Source organism: Trachurus japonicus, chromosome 18, assembly GCF_045865225.1.
Source record: "Trachurus japonicus isolate A0001 chromosome 18, Traja_1.0".
Classification (NCBI taxonomy): domain Eukaryota; kingdom Metazoa; phylum Chordata; class Actinopteri; order Carangiformes; family Carangidae; genus Trachurus; species Trachurus japonicus.
The window spans coordinates 9117909-9145010 of record NC_140924.1 but is presented as its reverse complement, the minus strand read 5'-3'; the positions used below and the strand labels follow the sequence as shown (position 1 = coordinate 9145010).

Sequence of the window (27102 nt, the reverse complement as noted above, 5' to 3'; positions counted from 1 at the left end):
ACAGATTCTTACTCCTTGGTCACACTGCACGCGGAAGCTGTGCGCGCCTTCTCAGACGCTTGGGTGGTCGCACTGGGAGCATACTTCTCCTCTCTCCGCGCCCGTCAGACATCGACTGCAGTCGCCCATAATCATATTCACTCGGTTTTCCACACACACATGTCATTTTAAACATGTGTGTGTGTGTGTCTTGTGTGCAGACGCAACTGACAAATATTTAGGCTATAGACGGACAAGCAACAACTTAATCATCATTTTATTTTGAAAATTGACCGGATCCCATTGCCTTTCTGTGCCCGACTTCCTGTCTGGTACGATCTGGCCTATCCAGCTTGACAGACGGCGCTCGCAGCGCTCGCGTGAAAATAGAAATGAACCGATATGAAGCGCTGCAGGCCTGGGGGCTCGCAGGCGAGTGCCTGGTGGCCGGGTCTCTGCCCATGGGACCTGGCCGGGCGCAGCCCGAACGAGTGACATGGGCCCGCCTTCCAGTAGGTTCACCACCCGCGGGGAGGGTTCAGAAGGGGCCAGTGCCGTGTGATTTGGGTGGCGGTCTTGGGCGGGGGCCCCGACGACCCAAACCCTGGACAGCGACTCTGGTTATTATGGGGACATGGAATGTCACCTCGCTGGGGGGGAAAGAGCCTGAACTCGTGCGGGAGGTTGAGAGGTATCGGCTAGAGATAGTCGGGCTCACCTCCACGCACAGTCTGGGCTCTGGAACCCAACTCCTTGAGAGAGGCTGGACTCTCTTCCACTCTGGAGTTGCTCACGGTGAGAGGCGGCGAGCTGGTGTGGGCTTGCTCATAGCCCCCCAGCTCAGCCGCCATGTGTTGGAGTTCTCCCCACCGAACGAGAGGGTCGTTTCCCTGCGCCTTCGGGTCGGGGATAGGTCTCTCACTGTTGTCTCGGCCTACGGGCCGAACAGGAGTGCAGAGTACCCGGCCTTCCTGGAGGCCCTGGGAGGGGTGCTGGAAAGTGCTCCAACCGGGGACTCCATCGTTCTGCTGGGGGACTTCAACACTCACGTGGGCAGCGACAGTGTTACCCGGAGGGGTGTGATTGGGAGGAACGGCCTCCCCGATCTGAACCCGAGTGGTGTTTAGCTATTGGACTTCTGTGCTAGCCACAGTTTGTCCATAACGAACACCATGTTGGAGCATAAGGGTGTCCATCAGTGCACGTGGCACCAGGACACCCTAGGCCGGAGGTCAATGATCGACTTTGTAGTCGTGTCATCTTATCTCCGGCCGTATGTCTTGGACACTCGGGTGAAGAGAGGGGCTGAGCTGTCAACTGATCACCACCTGGTGGTGAGTTGGATCCGCTGGCAGGGGAGGAAGCTGGTCAGACCTGGAAGACCCAAGCGTATCGTGAGGGTCTGCTGGGAACGTCTGGCAGAATCCCCTGTCAGGGAGGTCTTCAACTCCCACCTCCGGGAGAGCAGTGTTAATTTCGTCAGACGAGACGAAAAATATTCGTCAACGATGGGTTTTTTCATGACAAAAACGAGACGAAGACGAGACGAAATCAATGCCCTTAAACACTGACTGTGACGAAATTTACACGCATTTTTTGTTGACGAAAAAAGACGAGATGAAATCTAGGCTACTTAATCAAATAAAAACTTAATAAAATGTCTCTTTCTTTTTTCGTCACAGACTTTTAAATTACAATCCAAAAAGTGCCTTCACTGGATGCATGTCAGGTTTTTTCTCCTCCTGCGCTGCTGCCAGGGGTGTGTGTGTGTGTGTGCCTGAGTGAGGAACACACACACACCGGTGCTGTCTGTGCTATGTGCGGCGAGTAGGCTACAAACTGGCTAGGGGGGGCGCATGGCCATTGCAGGGGGGGCTGCGGGCGCTGTAAACCGGCAGCGGAATCGCTGCGAAGCTCCGAGCAACGGAAATCATGTGCGAGCCGGAGCCCTCCCATTCACATCATTGCATTGGTCAATCGCTGTGTTTTATTTTGAAAATTAACCGGATTCTCTCGTTGTTTCTTTGTGCGACTTCCTGCCCGGCTTGACGGCATCTCTGGCGGCTGGCGGCTCGCGGCCGCGGCGCTGCTGCTGTGAACCAGAGCGATGCGGCTCTGGTGTGAACGACACAATCGTTAACATCAAAGGGCTCCGCTTCTCGGCTACTCGCGGCGCTTCTGCGGCTGAGGTGTCCCTGGCGTGGACGCGTCTCTGCGCTGGTCGGTCGCTTCTGCGCTGTGTGTGTGTGTGTGTTCATCTCTATTTAGATACTGACAAATAGCCTACATAAACGCACACACAAGCTGGAAAGTTGCCTCATCTGACAGCTGTCAATAATGACATAAATCTTGTGAGATGAGTGAGAAAAAGACTAAAATGAATCTATTGGTTTGAGTAGATTAGTTATGATTAACATTACTGTCAATCTGCTTTCAAAGACTAAAAAACGACTATTGACTAAAACTAAACTAAAATGCTTTGGATTTTAGTTGACTAAAACTAGACTAAAATACTTTGGATTTTCTTTGACTAAAACTAGACTAAAATACTTTGGATTTTCTTTGACTAAAACTAGACTAAAATGCCAAGACTTTTCGTCGACTAAAATGTGACTAAACAAAAAAGAATACAAGCTGACTAAATATGACTAAAACTTATAAGGGCATTTGACACAAGACTAAGACTAAAACTAAATTGAAAAATAGCCGACAAAATTAACACTGCGGGAGAGCTTTGACCGGATTCCGAGGGAGGCTGGAGACATTGAGTCCGAATGGACCATGTTCTCCACTTCCATCGTTGACGTGGCCGTCCGGAGCTGTGGCCGTAAGGTCTCCGGTGCTTGTCGCGGCAGCAATCCCTGAACCCGGTGGTGGACACTGGAAGTAAGGGATGCCGTCAAGCTGAAGAAGCAGTCCTACCGAGCCTGGTACAGGCAGGTAAGCCTGGGCGATAAACCGAAAATTTACCAATACCGAAATTTACGACGATAACCAACGTCATTTTGCGCATGTCGGTATATTCGGTTTTAAAAAAAAAAAAAAGAAAGAAAATAAAAGTCGTTTTTGTCTTTTTTGGCTGTTAGTAGTAATTACTAAGGGTCATTGTGTCACTGTTTAGAGCAAGTCAAAAATTGGATGAACCAAAATTTCCTTCAGTTAAATAAAGAAAAAACTGAGGTCATTGTTTATTGTTTTTTAGCAATAAAGAGAAGAGGGTTGCTGTCAGTAAAAAGTCACTAACTGGATTTCCATCCAAATGTATCGAATTTAAGAGCAGATTTTGAGAAAATGCGCAAAAAGCAAATGCGAATTTATGCCCGTTTCCATTCGTTGATTATTGGGAGAGGAGGAGTGCCCCGTGAGATTACGTCATAAGAGAGCGTGAATGTATCCATGACAACAGTTGACACTCAGCTGACAGCTGACACTCAGCTGACACTCAACATCATGGACAATTTACTTACTTTCCGGACTAGACGCACCTGTATATAATCCGCACCAGCTAAATTTTTAAAAGAAAATACATATAGGCCGCACTTGAATATAAGCCACAGGTTTTCATGTTGTAACATGAGATATGTACACAGAAAGACAGTAGGGAACTGTGCAAGTTCGCTCGCTTTTCCGCTGTTTTGGTTACGCTCCTCTCGCCCATGTGCATCTGTTTACAATGAAGCCGGCTGTGGATAACGTTACATAACCTATACATTGTTATGACGTGTGTGTTTGTGTAGTCTTAACCGTCATAAACAAAAGATTACGGGTTACGTAGTAGCAGTAGTAGTAGTAGTTTTTATTTAAACTTGGTGTCTTGCACCATAGGTGCCCAGCCCTCATGGGCTTATAAGACACACTAAAAACAAAACAAAACACAAAACACCGGCACACAAAGGAGGATAGGGAATACATGCTCGTGTACATATTTTTCTACAGTACAGTACATACCCACACATGCGCACACATACACACACGCATGCATGCATGCATGCTCGCACGCCCACACATCTACATATTTTTATACAGTACATGTCCACACATGCGCCCACATCCACTCATAGGGGAGAGTGGGGTAAAGTGAGACACTTTTTACATTTGCTCCCCTCTAAGCGAGCTAAAATGATTTATCAGTAAAATGTACACATTTCCCATTAATTCGGGATGTTTCCTAGCAATGGAAATTATCAGAATGTATTTAGGACGAAGAACAGTGAAAATATGATTGTTTAAAAAAAAGTGGTCTCGTGTCTCACTTTACTCCAGGTCAGGGGTAAACTGAGACAAACCAGAGAAATCAATGGGGTAAACTGATCCACTTACTTTTTCCACTCTGAAACTACCATAACAACACATGTTGTAACAGTTAGAATCCTGACAGCTAGCTTGACAACCACACTTCCCAGAACTAATGTTGGACTAGTAGCAGAATCATGGGAATTGGTCAATTAAGCACTTGTTTTTCTCAACACAAAGTGACTCAAGAACAAAATCAAATACAACACAAAATGTTTTAATTAACATTCAAATGACAGATAGAACCTGTTAGATAGTCTGGGGGTCAGATTGTAGGACCCAACAATTGTGACCATTTCGATCAAAAGTCCTTGTGTGTGGGGGGAGCCGACAAAGTGGAATGTGACTAAAATTGAATGTAACCAATATTAAGCGAGCTGACAGAAGAGCACATCATAACAAAGCAGTGTGGCTACAGATCATGTTTGATCATGCAAGATTTCTGGCTTGGGCTACGAAATTCTAGTGTAAATCTTTGTGTATGGTGTGCTCATAGTGTCTCACTCTTGGATTTATTATAATACATCCATGGTCTCACTTTACCCCGCAGCATTTGTCTCACTTTACCCCAACACCCCCATTTTAGAAAAAACAACCTCTCTTAGAAATTCAGGCTAATTTTCAGCCAGCATCATCACATGGTTTTATATGTTGGTAGTTCATCATCATGTATCATATAAGTTTTTTTACGTGAATCAATTTGCTTTGGCACAACAGTTGATTAAGTTGACACCAAGAAAATTTACTTTTACATGCAAAAATCATATTTTTGTGAAAAAACCATGCTTTCCACAGCATCATGAGGTCCTCTCCTTCATGGCCATGAGGAAATGGAAGGGGCTTGAAAACATAATGGTCACATGACCATAAATGTGTTCCGTTTTCTAGATACAGGGGGTGTCTCACATTACCCCACTCTCCCCTACATACGCACACAGAGCAAAAAGAAAACAACAACAAAACAATTGCCGGGACTGAAAGACTTCAGACATACGAAACATCTTTGCGCTGCTTAAAAGACTCCAAAATAAATTTCGCCAGTGGGAACACCTTTTTTACAAATAAATACTTAAGTATACATTCATCAGTCATCAAGAACAAATCTGGGCTATCTTCAACAGAAATCCTACAAAAAAGCCTTTGTCTGTAGTCGTGATACAATGGACAATAGAATAAGAAATGAAATTCACTTTCAATCACATCAAGATCACACAGACAGCATTTTCGTTCCTCCTCTGGGATCGAGTGGAAACGCCCAGTTTCTAGAGCCAGAGGCAGGATACCACACCTCAATTGAGCACAAATTGACCGCTGAGCTCTAGGTAGGTTGAGCATGACATAGTTCTCCGGGCCATAATTATCCTTAATTAACCTTTGTTCTTAATTTTGGTTTGTGTTGAACTTCTTCTAACCATTTTTTTTTGTAGTTTTCAAATAATAATTCTTTAATTTGGTTAACAGAACATGGTAATTTATTTCTATATACATATTGAAGGTCAGCCATACTAAATATTTTTTCAAGCTGCCTTGCCCAAGAATAATTGTTTAAAAGATCCCATAGAAAAATTTGTTTAGTAAGCCTGTTGTCAGACATATTAATCAATCTATTCCACAGACGTACCATGTCACCTCCATGCCGTACCTCACATGGCTCCCAGCCCATATCACCACATATCGCAAGTAGTTACGGAGCGTGTTCGTGTTGCGGTGCAGCAGAGACGAGAGCTGGGACACCGCGTCGTTCTCCATTTGTTTAAACGTCGGCGGGTGAAGGACTTTTGGGAAGTCGTCCTCCAGCAGCACTTCACCCAAAAACTCTGGCTCAATTCGCATAACCTGTTTCCATAACAAAAAGTCACATTTTCCTTTTATCGATACGCTGACAAATCCACCCCCCCAAAGCATAAAATTTTTTATGCACATTTACGGCCTTTTTTCGAATTTCCGCCGTTTCCATCCAAGTATTTATTCACAATTTTTGAAAATGCGAATAAAAAAAGGTGGATGGAAACGCAACTACTGTCTCTAGAAACTAAAGACCAAGTCTAAAACCTTGGCAATATGTAATGTAAACATGTAATGTTTAAAAAAAATTTTATTGTTTGTTTTTATGCTGTTTTTAAATGTTTTGTCTTTATGTAAAGCACATTGCGTTGCCTTGGTATGAAATGTGCAAATAAAGACACCTTCCCTTGCCTTGCCTAAGGAGCTGAGATGCGATGTAGAAGTAATGGAGTAATGGAGGAGCAAAGCCTCACAGCTCTGTAGAGGACCATTCATCAGAAACATCAGGTCTCTGTCTAGTTACTATGACGTCAGTTCAGGAAGCTGAGGACGACTTGAGTCCAGTCAGTCCAGAGTAGCTGTCAGAGTCAGTGTGAAGTGAAACGGTTGTGTGTGTGCAGAGTGATGAGAGCTTCACAGTGACTGGTACATGTGCTGCTGCTGTAGCTGCTTTCAACTGTCACTGTGTGATGAGCCTCAACCTCTGACACATGACCAAGGCTTTGAGTTTGGTCTGGATCATTCATGCTGATGGATCAACTGACTTCACTGTCGACTGACAACACAAACATCTAATCTCATGTTCTTTGTGTCAATTTCAGAACCTCTTTCAGACTGGATCATTGGCCTGCTGGGTCTGCTGCTTCTCCTGCTTCTCTTGGGCTGTGGTGGTTTCGTTGTTCTCAGAAAATATGAAGTCATGAAGAACAGAGGGGGTTTGTATATAGTGTGTGTGTGTTTGTGTCACATGTCAGGGGTCAGAACTCTGTAATGAATTGATCAAAAATATTGTTTACATTTTTAATTGTTTTTTTAAATATTTTAATCTCATATTGTTGTTGATTGTGCTGACTACAGGACGTCTTCCAGTCAGGGTCAAGGCTCTCCGGGTTCCCTTGCGTCTCCTGGGTCTCCTGGTTCTCCTGGTTGTTGCTGCTATTGTTCTTTGTGGTGTCATTCTTCATAAATGGATGAAGAACACAGCGGGTGTGTAGAGTGTCTATGTAGTTTATTCACTGTCTCTTGTCTGTGACTGACTGGGGCATAGAGCTTCACTGATGTGCAGGCAACTTCAGTTCTGTGCAGGAACGTTGTTCTGCTTCTTCAGTGTCTGGTGATGGAGCAGTAGCAAAGGCTACAGGTGGAGAATTTTCATGAACTGAACATACCGGTATAATGAAAAATAAACAATACAAGCCAGAGCAGGTTTAAAAATTGTGTAAATATTGTTAGTGCCATGAAGAGAGACTGAACGTCAAGTTTCATGCTGTCAATCAAGTGGCAGCCACGCCCCCAGACCCATGCTGCTTCATCATTTATTTTGTTTTAAATAGGAGCTTAATTTGAAAAAAGAACAAACTAGTAACTAGTAACAATTTGATAAGAGTAATTTTCTAATACATTAATATACTGTACAAACTGACTTCTTTATGGAACAAAAGGAGTCGCCCCCTTATGGTCTTTTAAGAAAAAAGGCACCTCTATACTGACTTCACTTACAGTAACACAGAGTGTCTATGGTCATGTTAGTGATGCAACATCACAATCACCTCTTTTGTCCTCAGACGTCTCCTGTAGAAAACAACATGACAACACAGGAAGATCAGCTGTAGAGAGCTGCACTTCAGTGATACAGAGGCAGTTTATTTAGTGTTTAGTATCAGACAAGCCAGGACATGAGGACATTACTGATCCATGTCCCTGTCTCTGTCCTCAGTGTCCTGGTATGGAGACACTGTGGAGGTTTCCAGTGGGTGGTTGGTCCTGCTGCCCTGTGAGGACTCTCCTTTACCCAAAAACCCCACAGTGACGTGGAGCTGCCCCGACCTCCGTCCTCCAACCGTCCACCAGATACACAAGCTGGGTGACGACCTCAGAGACCAGAACCAGGTTTACAGCAGCAGAACGTCCATGAAGACTGACGCTATGAGGACTGGAGACCTCAGTCTCACTCTGAGGAACCTCCGTCCCTCTGACAGCGGAAACTACACCTGCATCATCTCAGCGTTTGGAAATCATCGAACACTGAGAAACATACAGCTGAAGGTCAAAGGTCAGTAACACACCCCAAGCTACAGTACTCACAGGATACAGGTCAGAGGTCAGAACTAATTGGAATTTGGACCAAGGTCACAGAGGTCATGTAAAGGTCACATTTTGTTTATGTTCATCTCATCTCTTTCTCATCACAGAAAAGTACTCTACCATTGTTGAAGTCTCTGTTTGCTTTGGTCTCCTGGTTGCACTGAGTGTTGTTCCTCTTGGTGTCGCCTGGTGGCTTGAATTTCGAAGAAGTAAATTCATTAAAAAAGGTAGGACATTTCTGACACCAGACACTGCTGAGTTTTTGTTGTGAAAATCCAGGAACAGGCACAGCTGCACAGTGCACACACAAAGGGTCTCCTTCATGATATGTAAATCTGTGTGTTGATTTGCAAATAAATGTCCACGCTATTAAAGCTGTACTCCGGATTGTCTATGGATATTCTCATTCATCCAGGTCATCATTCTTTTCTGGGCAAATTGAATCGTAGGCAACTGTGTTCTGTTTGTATGTGGCCAAAGTAGAATAATCACGGAAGCAGGACTACTTTTCCCTGGCTACTTTATTAGCCGAACACATGTCTGCTCACTAGAGGTCTTCGGAAAAAACCGACAACCCGAAAACCCGAGGTTCCGACCCGACCCGGCTCGGGTTTGGGTCCACTCACAAGAAGTGACGCCGGGTCGGAACCGGTGGAGTTTGCCTCGGGTCTCGGGGCTCTTATTGTGAAAGGCCGGGTCCTACAGTACCCGAGAGGACCCGGCGATTGGCTGTCACAGCTGTCAATCACCCCCCCCCTTCCGTCCAATGCGAGGCTGCGAGCTGCCTGTGTGACTTATGTCACGTGATCAAAACAACTACACGACTCTTATGATGACGTCAAAGGTGACAGTTCAAGCAAAAGTTAGAGCCTAGGTCAGGACTCGGGGCAGTTAAAAAGTTTGTTTATTAACGTAACGTTATGGTTAATGGTTCAAAATAGTTAAACAATCGAGTTGCCGTAACGTGTTGTTACCGCGGTAACGTTACGCTCCGCAAAGCACATGGAAACTCCAAAATGATAACGTTAATTAAACAAGAGGAAATGACCGGTGGATTGGCGTTAGCAACGGCTAAGAAGAAGGATTACAATGACCATCTAAACAAGAAAATTACGACGTGGATTTATTTCTGTTTACATCACGTTATGGCCAGGGGGGGCTGGCTGCGGCCGCAGCCGGAACCAGGTAGAAGAAGACTACGTTTAGGTAAGAAACATAAAGTAATAGCTTATAAAAACAAGTCTTACGCTAGACAACTTGTATTAAATCATAAAGCAACTCGGGCATTTTGGGTCCACGGGTTTTTAAGGGTTCGGCTCGGGTTCGGAACTCATATTTACAATAATAGCTCGGGGCCAGTCGGGTCCGGGTCCAATTTTCACGGGTCCATTTTGGCTCGGAACTCATATTTACAATAAAAGCTTGGGGCCAGTCGGCTCCGGGTCCAATTTTCACGGGTCCATTTGGGTTCGGGTCCGTCAAATTGGACCCGTGAAGACCTCTACTGCTCACATGTAGAGAAACTGGAACAATGTAACGATGCTCACCTCTCATCACGAGTGTGTCAGATGCAGAGAGTTCATGATGGCAGACGCGACAAACAGTCTGCAGTCTGGTTCTGTTATCCTGGTCTGTACTCAACATCATAGGTGAAGCAAAGCAGTCAAGCTGACCACGGTGCCACTCTCATGCCTGCCCGACCAAGTCCTTTGGTGGCAAGCAACGTGGTCAGTGCCTGATGGTCAGTCCTTAGAGTGAAGCGTCGTCCCCAGAGATACGACCTCAATTTTTCGACAGCCCACACACACGCCAGAGCCTCTTTTTCCGCAGTTGAATATTTTCTTTCTGGAGTAGTGAGACTCCGAGATGCGAATGCTACAGTGCGTTCAGTCCCATCTGGGTGTAGTTGGGTCAGTACACCACCCAGGCCATAATCTGATGCATCTGTGGTCACAAAGGTGGGGAGAGAAGGGTCGAATAATGCACTGGACTGTCAAGCAGCAACTGTTTCAGTTCGTGAAAACTATGGTCTGCATCCGCAGTCCATTGAAAGCCAGAGTCTGTAGCCTCTCTCAACAACAGTCTCATCGGCTCCACCACCGTTGCAAAATTTGGAAGGAATTTACTGTACCATGAAATTAGTCCTAAGAAGGACCGTAGTGCGCCAGCGTGTCGGCAAAGACACCAAATACAAAAAGAACAAATACTGAAAAATACCGCGAGGTGTTACAGGAGCTAAACGGCTTAATCAGCGTTGTATCATTAGGGTCCGGGTTCTTCTTCTTCTATTGTATTCCTAGGAATTCTTTCGTCTTCTTCTTCCAAGGAAGTCATACTTCCCATGGGCGAAAACTCACCAAACATCACAGAAACATCCAACCCCATGCCAGATTTACTCAACTCCAAGGACATGTGCCCCCCCCTCCTAGGGGGGGCACAATAAGCGTTTTAATTTAAAAATTTTAAAAATTCCTACCAAACCAACGGTAGATGCTACAGTTTTGAAACTTCACCACAATGTAGCCTCAATACTGCTGAAACTTTTGTCCACTTAAACTCATTACAAATTATGAAGTCCATCACTCTGTTTTTTTCAATAACTGTAAAACTTTTAAAATGTATCTCCTCCCACAATTTTTGCTCAATTGACACGAAACTTGGTGGAAAGCATCTTCAGACTGTCCTCCACAAAACTTGTTTCTTGGATTTTTGATTAATCAAAAATTGAGCCTACAGTGCATGAAAACGTATGACTGTAAACAGTACTGTAAACATATATCATCCAATTCCTGCTAAATAAATTTTCAATCTTCCTGAAAAAAATGAGAATATTTTTGGAGTCATGGTTATAATTCGTGACATTTTGACCATTTTTGATCTGCCATGACAACAGCTGCCTGGCTTTGACTACCTGAGTCTATTTCAGAAAGCAGGTCTCACTTTCAGACAATTAGCTCAGTGAGTGAGTTAGCTCTTGGTGTTGGAGGATGTGGGTTCAAGACCCAACCAGGGAGTTGACTAAAATACCAGATGGTCTTTGTGAAACAAATGTACAAAATCTTAGAGTCACAGTAGATGTTTAACAAATACATATCAGAATTTTACCTCTTTTTACAAATCTGCCTGCGCGACAGTGAATGGCTTACTCAATTTGTGAAGCCACTGTAGTACTGCCACTTGTCAATTAGCTCAGTGTGATAGACAACGGTCTTTGGTTCCAGAGGTTACAGGTTCAATCCTCAACTGATGCAAAGTGAACATTATAAGTTTCAACTGGCTTGTCTTCCTGTCCTCCTGTTTGTTGCTCAGAATTTGGCTAAATTTGCCAAAAAATAGCCCGGACCCGACCCATCGCTGTGCAGCAGCTGTAATCTCCTCTTGTAGTGGCTTAGGTGAAACGGATATTTACAGACACGTAGAAGTTACGCACTATAACTTTAAACACAGAAAAGGGTAAAAGTTCTAGAAAGGCAAGAAGTGTTTTAATGCTAATACAGTAAGGTATTTGAAAGGTTAAATGGTCTTCAATAATCACGTTTCTGAAAAAACCTTCTTTACTTGATTCTTTCAACCTCAGGTTTTCTGTTATTTTCAAAAAACTTAGGTGGTAATCATTAAGATAATAACCTGATGCTGCTGTCTTGTGACATCATAATGTGGTTTGTTGCGTCTCAGTCCAACAGGGGCAGGCAGAGGAGATGATGGTGGAGATGCAAGACGAGGTGGAGTCTGTCCAGCTGTCCTTCAAGACCACAGCTGACCTGTCTGAAAATGTCAGAGTGGAGTGGACGGATGAAGACGACAGGAAGGTCCATGTGTATGAGAATGGTTCTCACCGACCTGAAGAACAGCACCAGGTTTACAGAGACCGAACAGAGATGAATGAAGACCTGCTGAGGACTGGAGACCTCAGTCTGACCCTGAAACACCTCACAGAGACAGACTCAGGAGACTACATCTGCAGAATCTACAACAAGGACGAATACATCCTGATGACAAAACAAGCGTTTGTCTATTTCTATGGTCAGAGTTGTTTGTCTCTGTATCTTCATGTCAAAGATGAAACAGTTGAAATCAGAGCTGTAGATTCAAGTCAGAGATTAAAACCTGCTGCTGCTGCTGTCTGATGACATCATCATGTGGTTTGTTGTCTCTCAGCCCAACAGGTGGAGGTGGTGGAGGGGGCGGAGTCTGTCCAGCTGTCCTTCGTGACCACAGCTGACCTGTCTGAAGACGTCAGAGTGGAGTGGACGGACAGAGACGACAGGAAGGTCCATGTGTATGAGAACGGTTTTAAAGGACAGGACCAGGTTTACAGAGGCCGAACAGAGATGAATGAAGACCTGCTGAGGACTGGAGACCTCAGTCTGACCCTGAAACATCCCACTGGCAGAGATACAGGAAGATACAGATGCAAAGTCTACAACAAGAACAGAGACTTAGTGAGAGAGAAAACTGTGAATCTCAAGGTCACAGGTCAGAGTTGTTTGTTTGTCTCTGTCTCTGGTTTTTCATGTCAAAGATGAAACAGTTGAAATCAGAGTTGTAGATTCAGGTCAGAGATTAAAACCTGATGCTGCTGCTGTCTGATGACATCATCATGTGGTTTGTTGTCTCCTAGCCCAATGGATGGAGGTGGAGGAGGAGGCAGAGGTGGATTTGGAAGAGATAGAGGTGGAGGAGGAGATGGAGTCTGTCCAGCTGCCCTTCAAGACCAGAGCTGGTCTATCTGAAGACATTAAAGTGGAGTGGACGGATACAGACGACAGGAAGGTCCATGTGTATGAGAACGGTTCTCACCGACCTGAAGAACAGCACCAGGTTTATAGAGACCGAACAGAGATGAATGAAGACCTGCTGAGGACTGGAGACCTGAGTCTGACCCTGAAACACCTCACAGATAGAGACACAAGAGAATACACCTGCAGAGTCTACATCAGTGACGGATACTTACTGAGAGGGAAAGTCGTGCTTCTCAAGCTCAAAGGTGAGCGTTGTTTGTTTGTCTCTGGTTCTTTGTCTCTGGTTGTTTGTCTCTGTCTCACTGTCTTCTGTCTCGTCTACAGAGAAAACTCAGGTTGAAGCTCAGGTTGAAGCCGACATGAGGAACAGAAGCAGCTCCACTGATCCAACTCCTCTGATGACTGAACAATCAGTCTGATTGGTCTGTTGATCATTTCTTGATTACTGAAAGGATCTGACTTAGGACCAGAGAGAAGATGGAGGTGAAGGATCTGATGGACGATGGATGAAGACAGGAGGACGTTACTGAGTCCTCCTGTCTTCACCCATTGTGTAAGAATAGTTCACCCAAAATTCAAATTTTCTCATTTTCTACTCACCCTCATGTTGACTAAGGGCTGGGAGAAGTTTCAGAGTCCTCCGTGGCTTCTCTGAGTTACAGCGGGGCCTCGTGCAGCACTGCACTGCCATATGACGATAGCGAACAGAGCTCACTTTGCTTCGTCCAAAAAGACACACCAAAAAACATCCAAATACCTCCATACAGCTCGTCTGTAATGTCCCTCTTGTATTGAAGCCCCGACATGAAAAATTGTTCAGAAAAAAAAAAAGGCTATATTTTAAGCTTGTTTGTAGCGGAAGCTCCCAGCACTGCTCTTCCTGGTCTGTCCAAATCTTGCACGATTTGCGCCGGCATCAGTGCAAATCGCGCAAGATTTGGACGAATCAGGAAGAGCAGGAGGTATTTGGATGTTTATTGGTGTGTCTTTTTGTGCGAAGAAAAGTGAGCCTCATTCGCAACCATCATGCAGTGCTGCGCCGAGCCCCGCTGTAACTCAGAGAAGGCACGGAGGACTCTGAAACTTCTCACAGCCCTTAGTCGATATGAGGGTGAGTAGATAATGAGTGAAATTTGAATTTTGGGTGAACTATTCCTTTAAACCTGCAGCTAAAGGCTGAAGGTTGATCTTCGCTCGGTCACCACTCTTTCCCTTTAGTCCTGTCATAATCACTATGACCACTAGATGGCGCCTGTCTACAAAGCTCAAAGCTCAGCTATAGGTCATAATAACCTGGTGCTACTTTTATTTTACATTATGTATCAATCATTTCAGTTTATATAGAACTATCTTTATTTTTTTTATCAATGATTTATATTTTTTCTATTGTCATTGTTGGATTGTATCGTTCTTGATTCACTGTTGTTCACCAGAAAACAAGCATATTTTTGTGAGTGTGAAAGTGAAACTGGTCCCAGGCCTGTGGTGGTGGAGAAGTCTGATTCTCTTCTGGAGGTTCCTCCCTGAGCTTCAGCATCAGAGCTGGTCCAGGTGTGGAGCTGAGGAGGGGCGGAGCTTCACTGCCTCCTGTCTGATCTTAGAAATACAGCAACATGTCACGTGCAGCTTCACTGCCGTTTCACCTCCATCACACCTTCATTTTAACAGATCAACTTGCTGTACTTTACTTTCTGATGTGTGAACTCCCATAAACTTTGTAAAACTGTGGTCTCTTCATCGTTCACTGTCGGTAAAACAACAAAAAAACAAAACACTGTGAAGCAAATGATCCTGTGTCTTTCCTGCACTACTATCACAGCTAGCTTCAGCTATTAACTCAAACAAAAGTCGTAGTGGAGGGAGTGCAAAAGCCAAACTCTCCAGGATATTTCCTGCAAACGTTCACCTGCCTCTCGCTCTGACAGGGTCCTGACATTTTCCAAGTGCACGGCTCCTCAGCTACATTTGCAAACATCTGGCAGCCATTTCCTAAATTCTGAATGTACTGTATATAATGCAACAGGTAAAATTTGTTTCTGACACTGTAATTTTCTGCCTCAATGGAATATAAATTTGATAGAAAGCACTTTATTTTTACTACTACTACTAGATTATTTTATTATTATATTTTTTTTTTAATTCACCATATATATACAGTATATTTTTTTGTATGACTGTTTATTCCTTGAACAAAATTTTCCAAATCAGTGCTGGGCCTGTCAGGTCCTGGACTGGACAGAGGGTGCTAAGGGGTTAAAATAACCTATGTAGTGTGAAATAAGTGATTTCTAGATTCTGACTGGTACTTTTAATAAAGGAGTCACATACTACTACACTCCTTCCTGTGTCGTGTTGCTCTCTGCTTCCACCTCAGCCTCCTTCACTCTTTTGCCTTTAGTCCTGTCATAATCACTACGACCACTAGATGGCGCCTATCAATCAATCATAATAATCTGCTGCACACACGCTTTATTTTATTTATTTTTTTTACATCATGTATCAATCATGGTGGTTTATATAGAACACCTGCCATGTTTATCTATTTGTTTGTTTATTATTATGTTAATTATTATTGTTCTTATTTATGTATTTATTTTAATCAAGTAATTATTGATATTATTTGATTCGCTGTTGTTAACCAGACAATTAACATTTTACCATTTTACTCACTGTTGTATCTAAGACTCTCTGTGAAATTGGTCTCAGGACATTCCACGCTGTAAACCAATAACCAGTAAGTCACTCCCTACCTGTGACTGGCTTCATTGGGACAGACGTTTCAGGGAGTCGGTCTGTCGTCTTTGTTGAAATCTAAAGTAAACGTTTTGTCGCTGTGTAGTCCTGTTTCAGTCCGGTTCTGACCGTCTCTCGCTCCAGGAGGAAATGGCTTTAACCGGATTGTGGCTTTAAAAGAAGATGAAGATGTTTGTGGTGATTGTGACGCTGCTGTACGGTGAGAAAAACTTAAATCGAACTACACAGACTCTGGCTGCAAGCCATATAGCAGTCAGGTGACCTGATACTGTGATTTTAAAATGTAAACCTCAGCTGTGTCTTTGTCCTGTTCTGAACTACTACTACTGCTTCCCTGAGTTATGGTTCATTCCAGTTGTATTCAATAGGTTTAGAATTAGAAAACTTGTTTGTTTGAATTTTAATCTTGAACATCCCTTGAAGTTGGATGTCCAATCCCAAAAGCTGGACGAATCCTACAACCATAAAAACTCAAGATCAACAGTAGTGAATCAACACTCTGCAAGTTTACTGATTACTTTATTTTTCACATGTTTACATTAAACTCAGCCATATACAGTTATTATACAGTTATTACAGTTATTATAATATGTAAACTGCAGAATGAATGTATATGCTGTAGAATGAATGTATATGCAATATAATATGAAGAGTTGATTGTGAAATAAGGTATACATATATAATATGTAGATATGTGTGTGAGAGAACCCGTTTAGTATGTGATGACTTACTAACAAAAAATGGATAAAGCACAGTAAGAAAGTGGAAACGCTCACTCTGATTTTATGCTGCAGCTAATGGGGATCCGTATAATAAACAAACAGTCTTGTTAAATTTTTATCACTGGACAATTTCCTACACTGTTTGTATGTGTAAAAACTGTCTAGAATCTAAATAGATTACATACATTACAATTACATTTTTGTTTTGTTACATTAATCATCCATTTTTCTGACTCATGTGTTGATGAGACTGTCGGTGGTTCACTGCAGCTCCCGGATCTTCATCAGAGGTTCTGATTATCTTCTGGTATCTGCCTCACCTCTGTCTGTGTCCTCAGTTTCCCAGCATGCCTCAGCTGTGGAGACATATGAGGGGGAGGAGTCTGTCCTGCTGCCCTGTTATATCCGTACATTTGACCTGGACGAGGCTTCTCTGGTGTGGAGCCGCTCCGACCTCCGTCCTTCAACCGTCCACCAGCGTCAGCCGGGCGGAGACGACCTCAAAGACCAGAACCAGGACTACAGAGGACGGACGTCCATGAGGACTGAGGCTCTGAGGACCGGAGACCTCAGCCTCACTCTGAGGAGACCCACCACCAGAGACAGTGGCAGCTACACCTGCATCATCAGAGGGAGGGGGCAAGAGGAGAGTCAGAGAATAACACTGGAGGTCAAAGGTCAGAGGACATGGACTGAAATGTGTTTTAATACTTCACATTATTGTTTCTAGTGATATTTTAATCTCATGTTGTTGTTTGTCTCGACTGCAGAACGTCCTTTTAACTGGAGCTTCGTTCTCTTTGGTGTCTGTTGTCTCCTGCTCTCACTGACTGCTGCTGTTTACACTGTCATACTGTATAAAGTTACAAAGGAAATAGGTAAGTTGTGTGCGTCAATGCGATGTCGGAGCTGAGGTCAGAGGTCAGAGTGTTATGAATTGATCAAAAATGTTGTCTAATGTTGTTGTTTGTGTCGACTACAGGATTTCTACCAGACAGGATCAAGGTGATCAAGGTTCTCCGGGTGCTCATGGTTCTCCTGGTTCTCCCGTTTGCTTATGGTGTTGGTCTATGCCTTTTCTTTCTTCATAAAGGGATTGAGAACAAAGATGGTATGTCGCCTTTTCGCTGTTTGGTCTCTTTTTCTTGACGGGGCTCACCCTACAGTTTCAGAGTGCATATTTTACAACAATGTTGCAACCCCCCCCTCTCAGAAAATAAAAATAAAAAGCGAAAAACAGAGACGCTTGCCGGTCTCCTGCACGGCGGGCGAGGATGCAAAGTGTTTTGCCAAGAGGTCAATGACCGCTTAGCTGTCACTGTGTGATGAGCCCCAAGGCTTTGAGTGCCTGTTTGGTCTGGATCATTCATGTTGATGGATGAAGTCACTTCACTGTGGACTGACAACAACACTAACATCTAATCTCATGTTGTTTGTGTCAATTACAGAACGTATTCCAGACTGGATCACTGGCCTGCTGGGTCTACCGTTCATCCTGCTTCTCCTGACTATCCTGGGTTATTGTGTCTGGGTCAGAACACATTTAGAAAAGATATTTTATGTTTTTTTCCCAGGTAAGTGAAGTTTAGCAAAAGTGTTGTTTTCATGTTTAACTGTTTATTAATATTTGAGTGCTATATTGATGTTGTCTGTGTCGACTACAGTACGTCATCGAGGCTGGGTCGAGGTTCTCCTGGTTCTCCTGATTCTCCTGGTTGCTGCTGCAGCTGTTCCTTGCTTTGTCGTTGTTTACAAAGGGATTAAGAACACAGAGGGTCTGTGGGTTTTTTTGTGTGTAGATCAGTCAGTGTAAATTGGGGGGGGCAGATTAGTCAGTATAGACCATAATTTCACACTAGTTATTAAAACCATTTTACTCATTCCTGTCTCTGTCCTCAGTGTCCTGGCATGGAGACACTGTGGAGGTCTACAGTGGGAGGTCGGTCCTGCTGCCCTGTGAGGACTTTCCTTTACCCAGAAACCCCACAGTGACGTGGAGCCGCCACGACCTCCGTCCTCCAACCGTCCACCAGATACAAGAGCTGGGTGACGACCTCAGAGACCAGAACCAGGTTTACAGCAGCAGAACGTCCATGAAGACTGACGCTATGACCACTGGAGACCTCAGTCTCACTCTGAGTGACCTCCGTCCCTTTGACAGTGGAAACTACACCTGCATCATCTCAGCGTTTGGAAATGAACGAACACTGAGAAACATACAGCTGGAGGTCAAAGGTCAGCAACATATAGCCCATCCTACGGTACTAACAGGATACAGGTGGTTGGACTTCGGACCAGGGTCACAGAGGTCATTTTCTTTCTTTATGTTCATCTCATCCACAGAAAAATACTCTACCAATGTGGAAGTCTTCATTTTGTGTGGTCTCCTGGTTCTACTGTTTCTACTGGGTGTTTCTCTTGCTGTCATCTGGTGGCTTAAAATTCATGGAAGGCGATTATTCAAAAAAGGTAGGATGTGTGTGTGTGACACTATGGCGCTTTTATGGTGTCTTCCATTATTTGTTGAGAGGACAGAGACCAGGAACAGCTGCACACACATTTGCCTCTAAAACAACTCTGTCTGGTAACGTTGTGTTATTATCTCATAGCGTGGTGAATGTGCAGGTCACAACTTGTCCACCAGAGCGTTTTGGAGTTGTTGGATTGTGTATTTGATGAGTTTGATGAGGGAAACCAAGAAATCCCATGAGCCTCCGTAGCGTAGCTCTGAGCAGCTCGCGGCTCTGCTCCGCCGCTCTAAAAATAGCTTGCACCAACAATTAAAGCTAATGAACCTACTGCTATGACTATAGGGATTATGGCAATGGGCCATTTTGTCAAAATGTTGAACTGTCCCTTTAAAGTATACCTGCTATGTATAAATATCCAACTCTCCAAAACAAAAGACATAAACTCGGACAGGCTTCTCAGAGGTTAATCAACATGCTTTATTATGCTTTAGATAAGTTCTCTCTGACAAGTCTTAGTGGCACAAAAATAACTTTAAAATCTCAGAAAAGAAAAAAATGTCTCTTAGTCCGCTATTAGAAAATCAACGAAATATTAGATTTTCAAGTCTATCTGGGCAAATTAATGAATAAATAAATCAGTGTCTAATAGTTAGCACTCTGCCTCCCATTTTTCCCGACCGGTTAGGTGTGGATTTTTTCTGCAGTTCATCTGTAAAGCTACACTTGCGCTTCGGCAATTTGTGTCTGCTTCCTCTGTATGTGGGTGGCTATGTGTTATAGAGCCACCCACAAGGCAGCCTCTCAGGAATTACGTCAAATGCAACAAAGTAACATATCCCCATCCCCCTCCGTAAAAAGTGGCAAAAGTGGCAAATGTGGGAAAAGGGGCAAAAGTAGCAAATGTGGCAAATGTGGTAAAAGTGGCTAATGTGGCAAAAGTGGTAAATGTGGCAAATGTGGCAAAAGTTGCAAATGTGGCAAAAGTGGTAAATGTGGTAAAGGTGGCAAATGTGGCAAAAGTGGCCAATGTGGCAAATGTGGCGAATGTGGCAAAAGTGGTAAATGTGGCAAAAGTGCTAAATGTGGCAAAAGTGCTAAATGTGGCGAATGTGGCAAAAATGGCGAATGTGGTACAAGTGGCAAATGTGGCAAAAGTGGTAAATGTGGCAAAAGTGGCAAATGTAGCGAATGTGGCAAAAGTGGCGAATGTGGTATAAGTGGCTAAAGTTGCAAATGTGGCAAAAGTGGCAAATGTGGTAAAGGTGGCAAATGTGGCAAGAGTGGCAAATGTGGTAAAAGTGGCAAATGTGGCTAAAGTGGCAAATGTGGTAAAAGTGGCTAATGTGGTAAAAGTGGCTAATGTGGCAAAAGTGGTAAATGTGGTAAAAGTGGCAAATGTAGCGAATGTGGCAAAAGTGGCCAATGTGGTATAAGTGGCTAAAGTGGCAAATGTGGCAAAAGTGGTGAATGTAGCAAAAGTGGTAAAGGTGGCAAAAGTGGCAAATGTGGCCAATGTGGCAAATGTGGCAAAAGTGGAAAAAGTGGTAAATGTGGCAAATGTAGCGAATGTGGCAAAAATGGCGAATGTGGTATAAGTGGCAAATGTGGCAAAAGTGGTAAATGTGGCAAAAGAGGCAAATGTGGCAAATGTGGCAAAAGTGCTAAATGTGGCAAAAGTGGCAAATGTGGTAAAACTGGCAAAAGTGGTAAATGTGGCAAATCTGGCGAATGTGGCAAAAGTGGCAAATGTGGCTAAAGTTGCAAATGTGGCAAGAGTGGCAAATGTGGTAAAAGTGGCAAATGTGGCTAAAGTGGCAAATGTGGCAAAAGTGGCAAATGTGGTAAAGGTGGCAAATGTGGCAAAAGTGGCCAATGTGGCAAAAGTGGCCAATGTGGCAAATGTGGCGAATGTGGCAAAAGTGGTAAATGTGGCAAAAGTGCTAAATGTGGCAAAAGTGCTGAATGTGGCGAATGTGGCAAAAATGGCGAATGTGATATAAGTGGCAAATGTGGCAAAAGTGGTAAATGTGGTATAAGTGGCAAATGTGGCAAAAGTGGTAAATGTGGCAAAAGTGGCAAATGTAGCGAATGTGGCAAACGTGGCGAATGTGGTATAAGTGGCTAAAGTTACAAATGTGGCAAAAGTGGTGAATGTGGCAAAAGTGGTAAAGGTGGCAAAAGTGGTAAATGTGGCAAATGTAGCGAATGTGGCAAAAATGGCGAATGTGGTATAAGTGGCAAAAGTGGCAAATGTGGCAAAAGTGGCAAATGTGGCAAAAGTGGCAAATGTGGCAAAAATGGCAAATGTTGCGAATGTGGCAAAAGTGGTAAATGTGGCAAAAGTGCTAAATGTGACGAATGTGGCAAAAATGGCGAATGTGGTATAAGTGGCAAATGTGGCAAAAGTGGTAAATGTGGCAAAAGAGGCAAATGTGGCAAATGTGGCAAAAGTGCTAAATGTGGCGAATGTAGCAAAACTGGCAAATGTGGCAAAAGTGGCAAATGTGGTAAAACTGGCAAAAGTGGTAAATGTGGCAAATCTGGCGAATATGGTAAAAGTGGTAAATGTGGCAAAAGTGGCTAAAGTTGCAAATGTGGCAAGAGTGGCAAATGTGGTAAAAGTGGCAAATGTGGCTAAAGTGGCAAATGTGGTAAAAGTGGCTAATGTGGTAAAAGTGGCTAATGTGGCAAAAGTGGCAAATGTGGTAAAAGTGGCAAATGTGGCAAAAATGGCAAGTGGCAAATGTGGCTAAAGTGGCAAATGTGGTGAAAGTGGCAAATGTGGCAAAAGTGGCAAATGTGGTAAAGGTGGCAAATGTGGCAAAAGTGGCCAATGTGGCAAAAGTGGCCAATGTGGCCAATGTGGCAAATGTGGCGAATGTGGCAAAAGTGGTAAATGTGGCAAAAGTGCTAAATGTGGCGAATGTGGCAAAAATGGCGAATGTGGCAAACATGGCGAATGTGATATAAGTGGCAAATGTGGCAAAAGTGGTAAATGTGGTATAAGTGGCAAATGTGGCAAAAGTGGTAAATGTGGCAAAAGTGGCAAATGTAGCGAATGTGGCAAAAGTGGCGAATGTGGTATAAGTGGCTAAAGTTACAAATGTGGCAAAAGTGGTGAATGTGGCAAAAGTGGTAAAGGTGGCAAAAGTGGCAAATGTGGCCAATGTGGCAAAAGTGGTAAATGTGGCAAATGTAGCGAATGTGGCAAAAATGGCGAATGTGGTATAAGTGGCAAATGTGGCAAAAGTGGCAAATGTGGCAAATGTGGCAAAAATGGCAAATGTTGCGAATGTGGCAAAAGTGGTAAATGTGGCAAAAGTGCTAAATGTGGCGAATGTGGCAAAAATGGCGAATGTGGTATAAGTGGCAAATGTGGCAAAAGTGGTAAATGTGGCAAAAGTGGCAAATGTAGCGAATGTGGCAAAAGTGGCTAATGTGGTATAAGCAGTGTTGTGCAAGTTAATGAAAAATAGTAACTAGTTACAGTTACTAGTTACTTCATTTAAAAAGTAACTCAGTTAGTAACTGAGTTACTTAAACCAAAAAGTAATGCGTTACTGAGAAAGTAAATTTTTCGTTTCTTTAAAACGTTTTTTTTGGTGGTTTTTTTCCAATGCTCCCACTAAATAAAGGTTGATGGAATAGGCTTTATGCACAGCTCCACTTACTTCCTGAACTTAAACCAGCTCCTTTATTTCCTGTCTTGCATTATTGGATAAACTGATTAATCCAGGTGTGTCTGTGACTCTGACCTCAGTAGTCACAACAATGGTCAGACACCTGGAATCAGGAGCAGTGGAGCTGTGGAGCTGTGCATAAAGCCTTTTCCCCTCTAACCGTCATTTCTGTAGACTGATGCTGATGAAAAAACTCGTATTTTTATCTGTAAATTTTACCATCATCATCATGCTGCATCTTGACCGAGTTACATTCAAGAACCTGTTTTCAGTGACGGAAAGTAGGTAAATTCACTCCAGCGGTCTTTTTTTTTTTCCCGATCGATCAGCTGTGTTTACCCAGAGCGAGTGCTCTGTGTTTAGCGTTTCAGGCGTCATAATTGGAGTCCGTCTGTCTGTCGGATTCATACCGCTGCTGCTGCTCGGGTGGAGTGGGTGCTTGTGTGTCTCGCTGTGACCCTCGAGCTGTGTCCCAGGGGCTGCACTGGCGCACAGCTGATCGGTCTCGGATGCTGCGTTAGCTACGTTACCTTGCAAAAGTGCAAAAGTGGCAAATGTGGCAAATGTGGCAAATGTGGCAAAAGTGGTAAATGTGGTAAAGGTGGCAAAGGTGGCAAATGTGGTAAAGGTGGCAAATGTGGCAAAAGTGGCAAAAGTGGCCAATGTGGCGAATGTGGCAAAAGTGGTAAATGTGGCAAAAGTGCTAAATGTGGCAAAAGTGCTAAATGTGGCAAAAGTGCTAAATGTGGCGAATGTGGCAAACATGGCGAATGTGGCAAACATGGCGAATGTGGTATAAGTGGCAAATGTGGCAAAAGTGGTAAATGTGGTATAAGTGGCAAATGTGGCAAAAGTGGTAAATGTGGTAAAAGTGGCAAATGTAGCGAATGTGGCAAAAGTGGCGAATGTGGTATAAGTGGCTAAAGTTGCAAATGTGGCAAAAGTGGTAAAGGTGGCAAAAGTGGCAAATGTGGCCAATGTGGCAAAAGTGGCAAAAGTGGAAAAAGTGGCAAATGTGGCAAAAGTGGTAAATGTGGCAAATGTAGCGAATGTGGCAAAAATGGCGAATGTGGTATAAGTGGCAAATGTGGCAAAAGTGGTAAATGTGGCAAAAGAGGCAAATGTGGCAAATGTGGCAAAAGTGCTAAATGTGGCGAATGTGGCAAAAGTGGCAAATGTGGCAAAAGTGGCAAATGTGGTAAAACTGGCAAAAGTGGTAAATGTGGCAAATCTGGCGAATGTGGTAAAAGTGGTAAATGTGGCAAAAGTGGCAAATGTGGCTAAAGTAGCAAATGTGGCAAAAGTGGCAAATGTGGTAAAAGTGGCTAATGTGGAAAAAGTGGTTAATGTGGCAAATGTGGTAAAAGTGGCAAAAGTGGCGAATGTGGTATAAGTGGCAAAAGTTGCAAATGTGGCAAAAGTTGCAAATGTGGTAAAAGTGGTAAATGTGGTAAAAGTGGCAAATGTGGTAAAAGTGCTAAATGTGGCGAATGTGGCAAACATGGCGAATGTGGTATAAGTGGCAAATGTGGCAAAAGTGGCAAATGTGGCAAAAGTGGTAAATGTGGTATAAGTGCTAAATGTGGCAAAAGTGCTAAATGTGGCGAATGTGGCAAACATGGCGAATGTGGTATAAGTGGCAAATGTGGCAAAAGTGGTAAATGTGGTATAAGTGGCAAATGTGGCAAAAGTGGTAAATGTGGTAAAAGTGGCAAATGTAGCGAATGTGGCAAAAGTGGCGAATGTGGTATAAGTGGCTAAAGTTGCAAATGTGGCAAAAGTGGTAAAGGTGGCAAAAGTGGCAAATGTGGCCAATGTGGCAAAAGTGGCAAAAGTGGAAAAAGTGGCAAATGTGGCAAAAGTGGTAAATGTGGCAAATGTAGCGAATGTGGCAAAAATGGCGAATGTGGTATAAGTGGCAAATGTGGCAAAAGTGGTAAATGTGGCAAAAGAGGCAAATGTGGCAAATGTGGCAAAAGTGCTAAATGTGGCGAATGTGGCAAAAGTGGCAAATGTGGCAAAAGTGGCAAATGTGGTAAAACTGGCAAAAGTGGTAAATGTGGCAAATCTGGCGAATGTGGTAAAAGTGGTAAATGTGGCAAAAGTGGCAAATGTGGCTAAAGTAGCAAATGTGGCAAAAGTGGCAAATGTGGCAAAAGTGCTAAATGTGGCGAATGTGGCAAAACTGGCAAATGTGGCAAAAGTGGCAAATGTGGTAAAACTGGCAAAAGTGGTAAATGTGGCAAATCTGGCTAATGTGGTAAAAGTGGCTAATGTAGTAAAAGTGGCAAATGTGGCAAAAGTGGCAAATGTGGTGAAAGTGGAAAATGTGGTAAAAGTGGCTAATGTGGAAAAAGTGGTTAATGTGGCAAATGTGGTAAAAGTGGCAAAAGTGGCAAATGTGGCAAAACTGATAAATGTGGCAAATGTGGCAAAAATGGCAAATGTGGCAAGTGGCAAATGTGGCAAAAGTGGCAAATATGGCAAAAGTGGTAAATGTAGTGAATGTGGCAAAAGTGATAAATGTGGCAAAAATGGCAAATGTGGCAAGTGGCAAATGTGGCAAAAGTGGTAAATGTGGAAAAAGTGGTTAATGTGGCAAATGTGGTAAAAGTGGCGAATGTGGTATAAGTGGCAAAAGTTGCAAATGTGGCAAAAGTTGCAAATGTGGTAAAAGTGGTAAATGTGGTAAAAGTGGCAAATGTGGTAAAAGTGGCAAATGTGGCAAAAGTGGTAAAAGTGGCTAATATGGCAAAAGTGGCAAATGTGGCAAAAGTGGTAAAAGTGGCTAATATGGCAAAAGTGGCAAATGTGGCAAAAGTGGCAAATGTGGCAAGTGTGGCAAAAGTGGCAAAAGTTTGTGTGAAGAGAAAAGATTTAAACCTGATGCTGCTGTCTGATGACATCATCATGTGCTTTGTTGTCTCTCAGTCCAAGAGGTGGAGGTGGAGGAGGGGGCGGAGTGTGTCCAGCTGCCCTTCAAGACCATAGCTGACCTGTCTGAAGACGTCAGAGTGGAGTGGACGGACACAAACGACAGGAAGGTCCATGTGTATGAGAACGGTTTTAAAGAACAGGACCAGGTCTACAGAGGCCGAACAGAGATGAATAAAGACCTGCTGAGGACTGGAGACCTGAGTCTGACCCTGAAACATCCCAGAGTGAGAGACGCAGGACGATACATCTGCAAAGTTTACAACAAGGACGGACACTTCCTGAGAGGGGCAGAAGTGTTTCTCTGTGTCACAGGTCAGAGTTGTTTCTTTGTCTCTGTAGAGAATTGATGTCAAAGATGAAACAGTTGAAATTCAGGTTGATTCAGGTCAGAGATTAAAACCTGATGCTGCTGTCTGATGACGTCATCATGTGGTTTGTTGTCTCTCAGTCCAAGAGGTGAAGGTGGAGGAGGGGGTGGAGTCTGTCCAGCTGTCCTTCAAGACCACAGCTGGTCTGTCTAAAGACATCAGAGTGGAGTGGAGAGACAACAAAGACAGGAAGGTCCATGTGTATGAGAACGGTTCTAAAGAACAGGACGAGGTTTACAGAGGCCGAACAGAGATGAATAAAGACCTGCTGAGGACTGGAGACCTCAGTCTGACCCTGAAACCCCCCACATATAGAGACAGAGGAAGATACACCTGCAGTGTTTACAACAAGGATGGAGACTTACTGGAAGGGACAGTAGTGTTTCTCTGGATTACAGGTCAGAGTTATTTGTTTGTCTCTGTCTCTGGTTTTGTCTCCTCTGTAGAGAATTCATGTCAAAGATGAAACAGTTGAAATCAGAGCCGTAGATTCAGGTCAGAGATTAAAACCTGTTGCTGCTGTCTGATGACATCATCATGTGGTTTGTTGTCTCTCAGTCCAACAGGTGGAGGTGGAGGAGGGGGCGGAGTCTGTCCAGCTGCCCTTCAAGACCACAGCTGACCTGTCTGAAGACGTCAGAGTGGAGTGGACGGATGAAGACGACAGGAAGGTCCATGTGTATGAGAACGGTTCTAAAGAACAGGACCAGGTTTACAGAGGCCGAACAGAGATGAATGAAGACCTGCTGAGGACTGGAGACCTCAGTCTGACCCTGAAACACCTCAGAGTGAGAGACAGAGGAAGATACAGATGCAGAGTCTACAACAAGGACGGAGACTTATTGAGTGCGACAAAAGTGTTTCTCTGCTTCTCTCTTACAGGTCAGAGTTGTTTGTTCGTCTCTGGTTGGCTGTTTGTCTCTGGTTGTTTGTCTCTGTCTCACTGTCTTCTGTCTCGTCTACAGAGAGAACTCAGGTTGAAGTCGACATGAAGAACAGAAGCAACTCCACTGATCCAACTCCTCTGATGACTGAACAATCAGTCTGATTGGTCTGTTGATTATTTT

The 27102-nt window shown here is 43.8% G+C and overlaps 1 protein-coding gene across 1 annotated transcript; it reads left to right on the top strand.

The window, feature by feature from the left end:
- The first annotated feature begins 371 nt into the window (after positions 1-371).
- Positions 372-27102, top strand: LOC146968637 (muscle M-line assembly protein unc-89-like). Its single transcript, XM_085760389.1, has 9 exons — positions 372-495; positions 7994-8329; positions 8469-8588; positions 12037-12453; positions 12595-12837; positions 12983-13348; positions 25662-25979; positions 26594-26917; positions 27001-27102. Exons 1-9 carry the CDS (start codon positions 372-374, stop codon positions 27081-27083), a joined length of 2331 nt encoding a protein of 776 aa, XP_085616515.1. The 3' UTR covers positions 27084-27102.